Here is a 5,128-nt window from a genome sequence, read left to right as displayed (position 1 = left end):
CTAATTTAATGCATGTTTTGCGACTAGTATTGACAATGGTAACTACTGGGAGTGAAAAAAAAAAGGACAAAAAGAAACATTTAGTGGGCCGAGAGCCTGAAAAGACCATTCCATTTTGACCAAAATGTCAAATACATCGTAATGGAGGCATTCAAATGATAGGTCACGAGTCACAGTGCGTTGGAATCAGGCGCTCGTCAATTTTTGGGCATGTGAAGTTAATGGCATGAGGAGACACTGACTGCTAAACTGAGCACAAAATGGAACACTTTTGATACTTTTCAGGAAATGTTGACTCTGCGAGTCAGAACTGACTGGTCTAAAATATTGTATTATAATAAGAATAATATATATTATATTATATTATATATTATAAATTATAGTAATAATAATAATAAAAATACTAATAGTAAGAGATAGCATTTGTATTGTGCTCTATGTGCTTTACAGTCTATCCCCAGCAGACCTGATAGCATTCTAAAACAAGGTCAATTTCCTGGGAAGCATACACTGCCAGCTGCCATTTTACAGGCGCTAAAACATCACACACTGGCAAGATCTCTAGCTGTCTATGTCCAGGTATCCATTCCCACCGGGGTGAAGTGAGGAAAAAGGCCACAGCCCTTTTTTTTAAAGAAAAATGCTGTGCTGAGTTGCAGAAGTGCTGTCACACCCATTATACTACGATAATTTTCCCTAATATGTATGAATTGAAGCAAAAATGAAAAAAAATATGACAGCTAATGAATGAAGATCATCTGTGCCAAATTTCGCTCGGCTAGGTTGATGACTAAATGAGTTATTGTACCGGTACTTTGAAGAGATGGATGTGACTGTGACAGAACTTTTGGAACTCTGTACAAATGTATATATTTCGACCAATGAAAGGGATGAAGCCAAACAACTGACTGACCTGACAAAGACAAACAAGGATGGAAAAGAACAATTTTGACCTCTGCTCTTTTCCCTCTGTTGTTTGTTGTTTTTAATTTTTTGTAAATTCAGTCAACAGCAATGACTGGCTGTAAATTCAGTCAACAGCAATGACTGGCTAGAACAACAACAACAAAATAATAGCACATAAAAATATGAGCATAAAAGAAACAGTTCATAATGAGAAGAAAAAAAAGGTCTTCTACACTTCATTCACTCACCATCACATTCTTCACTCTCACTACTCACAGCAGCATCTCATCACACTGGAGTCCACTTGAGACAAACTTCAACGAACCAGTCTTTTAAATTTCTTTTTAGTTTTCATAAGAGTTTTACGGCACTTGCAACACAATAAGGTCATATAAGTGCTGAAGAATAGATGTGCTACAGTAACATACACAAAAAAAAGGAGAGATAAGGACGATAGAGATTTTTGATAGGAGGAAAGGAGCAAACCACACCAGAGCACCCACCAACCACCCAGTCTCTGATCTCTGTAAGGAAGGACTTAATTTATTCAAATTGTTTCTTCAGAATAGAACATACATATATAAAAAAAAAACCCAAATACCCCAACACAGTAGCCAGCAACACTCCAGAAGACTTGCATTGACTCTTAACAAACCTCCCCTCAGCTGAGACAAACATACATGATGAAATATAATGTGCATCTACTCGGGAAAGAACGACTCTGGCAGGCTACAATATAATAATTATTATTCGTGCTCTGTCTATCACAGTCGATCGCACAGGGCCTCATGGCAGTTTGGTTTCTGCAGAACTAAATTCAGTCTTTCACTTTCAGAGAGGGGGGAACAAATCTGAGAAATCTGATATTTTACTCAGCTGCTTGGCAGGCCTGAAGCTGTGTGCGCCCCCCCCCCCCAAAAAAAAAAAAATTCAAAATAAGAAAAGAAAAAAGAATGTAGGGTTCAGTAATGTAGGCCCTACTTATTCGCTACATCAGAATTACAAAGTTTTATCTGCTCAGAACCTAGTTTTGAGAAATTTGACGTCAGAGATTTTGAGTTTCATGTTAATTAGATCTAAGCTTTTTCAAACGCAATTCAATCATTGAATATCTTGATAACGGCTCCGAATAATCTCATGATTTTGATAGAGCAGAGAGAATTAGAACATTTGATTCTGACCTCATGGTCTTACTCTTACTGACTCTCAAAACAGCCAAAATGTCACATAGAAATTTGCAATTCAGAGGTAGCATGTTGTTAATGACCACCTGTCAAAGACAATCACCTCTATACAAACGACCACTCTTCCCTTGACCCTTTGTGTTCCTTTTTTTTTCTGTATTACACAATGACATAGTCAGATCAGCTTTCAAGACGACCAGTTCTCTCCTCAACAATGGGTGGATGTCTCGGACAGGTTTGACTGGGTGTGTGTGGGTGTGAGTGAGTGTGTGTGTGTATTATGTGTATGTGTGTGTGTAAACAAAAACGATAACAAACAAAATAATAATAAACACAAGTCAACCACAAAAAACTGCCAGCACACAGGAGACAGACATGAAAAGAGTTTCAATCAAAATTTCTCCGAAGTAGAATCCAGTACAGCATTAAGCATAAAGTAATGACAAAAAAACACAAGAGCTCGACGAACACCAAACTTGACGAGCACCGAACACAAACAAACACGAGGACCCTGCCCCAGGCGGGCGGTGGCTATCTGTGCAGGCTTTTCTCTGGGCTCTGATTGTGGGCAATGTACAAGAAGATCATGCTGGACACAGCACTGACCAGGAAGATCACGTCAAACCAGCGGTGGTAAAAGTTGAACTGCAGGTCTCCTAACACCTCTGTGATGATAAGTCTGTGGAAAAAAGAAAAAAAAAATCTACATTAGGCCCTATAATTTTTTCCCCGACAAAATGACGGTATATAAAAAAAAATTACATGACTATTTCTTTTCCCAACAAACTGAATTGTAGGTCTCCTAACACCTCTGTGCTGTGATGATCAGTCTGCGGAGAGGAAAAAAATAACAATAAAAAATCGACGTTACTATTATTTCCTCGACAAATTGAATAGAAGGTCCTCCTCACACCTCTGAAATCTTTGTTAAAAGAAAAAGACATTTTCACTACTATTTTTATCTGAAAAAATTGAATTGTAGGTCTCCTAACACCTCTGTAATGATGTCTGTGGAGACCCCCCCCCAATCTACATTACTATTTACTATTTCCCCCCCAACAAAATGAGAGTGTAGCCTACTGTACGCACTTGACTTTTCTATACATGTACTTTCAGGCTCAGAAAGGCCCACACTGACACTAGTGAATGGCCACATGAAATCACTTAAAAAAAAAAAATTCTTTATCCAAATAAAACAAACTAAAATAATTTACACCCCCATCGACTTAATTTAGATCATTCAGGAAGTGGGCTTTGATCCTGTCTAGCTGAGAGGGATAAAACTTCCTAGCAGAAAGACAGAGGTACGTACCCAATACAAATTCTCCCCCCCCCCCCCCCCCCAACCCAAAAATTTTTAATCACTAATACATTTTAAAAAATAAACAACAACTTCACAGACACACACACACAGGCACACACTCACACACACACACACACACACACACACACACACACACATACACACACTTATATACACACACACAGACACCAAACTAAAACTAAGTTCTTCCACGTGCAACCGTTATTACTATTATTATACACAGAAAAAAATGTAAAAAATAAACTATGTCCCACAACCCTTCGAGCTCTGGCGCCTGGAGCTTACATTCCACTACCTCAGATTACAAAGTTCTTTCACACATTTTTGGCTGTTCTGAGTAGCCTACTAAGACAATGAGGTCAGAAACCAAATGTTCCACCTGCTCTATCAAAATCTTAAAATCATTCGGAGTCGTTATCAAGATAATAAGCAAAGATTTGCATTCGAAAAAGCTTGACATGATATGAGACTCCAAATCTTTGACCTCAAATTTCTCAAAACTAGGTACCTGAGGAGACAGAACTTTGTAATTCTGAGACAGCAACTACATGATCCATGCACCTCAGCTGCTGTGGGACAACAGCTAGGCTTGGGTCTGAAGGGTTAACATTAACAATGTCTATTCACTGACAACACACAATCTAATTAATAAACACCCGGTGCCCATTGGCAAGATCGTATCGGTTTGGTTTGGTTGTTGAGGCTAGCCAGATTTTCCTCCATGGAAGAAGAAAAGCTACCAGCGTAGCACAAACTGAAAAAAACGTTTGATTGTCCACTGAAGCCACCAGGAACCGAACAGAACAAAACTGAACCCATCTTGTCAATGGGCACTGGGTATAAGAATAATACATCACAATCATAGAACATCTGGTTTTTGTTTTATTTGTTTTACACTTTTTCCCGATCAAATTATGTCAAAATAAAGAGCTCAAATTGTCAAATGCAGCATTGAAAGCTCAAAATAAAAATAGTCAAATTAATTCAACATGTTGTTGTTGTTAGCGATCCAGTAGCATCTGAGCGTTAACTCTTCTGCATGATGCCATTCTGTAATAGTAATAGCTGCATGTCTGTTCTAATTGTTGTCTTGAGGAGTAGAGGCAGATAGATGTGTGGGGTAGCTTGGGAAGAAAACATTCCCTCAAATCAGTTAGTTTTCTACTGAAGAACAGATGATGTTCCACTGTCTCTGAGGGGTAGTCACATAGCGGGCAGGCAGCAGACTACTTTACTCCAATTCGGTTGAGATGTTGGTTGAGGGGTACATGTTGTGTTCTAATAAGTTGGAAGATTACGGATTGATCTCCCCTCCTCAACTCATTGATTGGATCTTTGACCAGTGGTTTATTCATGTGGCCATACATCATCCTTCCTGTCGTACCTGTAGCCCAAGCATTCATCCAGTCTTCCTTGAGGTTTGACTTGATCATTTGGCAGCAGGTGGTGTAATTAATAGGAATATCAGGCTGAGGGAGGCTAGCTCCTTTCTTTACTAGAGCATAAGCTCTTTAATTTCCTGATATCTCAGTGTGAGCAGGAATCCATTATAGGACTACTCTGATTTGGTGCCTACTTATCAAACTAGATATCTATGTAGACTCCAAATCAAGTGTGATGTGATATATATCTTTGTTCACATCAGTCCCACTCTCAAGTGTCTCTAGTGTTGAAAGGCTGTCTGTAAAGATAACAATGTCTGTGGTAGCAAGTG

General features: G+C 38.8%; 1 protein-coding gene across 2 annotated transcripts in view; it reads right to left on the bottom strand.

Moving 5' to 3' along the window:
• Nucleotides 1-909: 909 nt before the first annotated feature.
• LOC101855941 (Golgi pH regulator) overlaps nucleotides 910-5,128 on the bottom strand; it is a 46,039-nt gene continuing 41,820 nt past the window's right edge. The window contains exon 15 of one of the 2 annotated variants that reach the window (XM_013081541.2): nucleotides 910-2,769. In XM_013081541.2, coding sequence (XP_012936995.1) covers nucleotides 2,622-2,769 — 148 coding nt within the window. In that variant the 3' untranslated portion in view covers nucleotides 910-2,621. The remainder of the gene's footprint in view (nucleotides 2,770-5,128) is intronic. The other variant, XM_035969300.1, reaches the window with a different exon arrangement.

This window comes from Aplysia californica, unplaced genomic scaffold, assembly GCF_000002075.1.
Source record: "Aplysia californica isolate F4 #8 unplaced genomic scaffold, AplCal3.0 scaffold00135, whole genome shotgun sequence".
NCBI classification, from domain to species: domain Eukaryota; kingdom Metazoa; phylum Mollusca; class Gastropoda; order Aplysiida; family Aplysiidae; genus Aplysia; species Aplysia californica.
The sequence above is the reverse complement of the archived record's forward strand: the minus strand, read 5'-3'. Positions and strand labels throughout refer to the sequence as shown.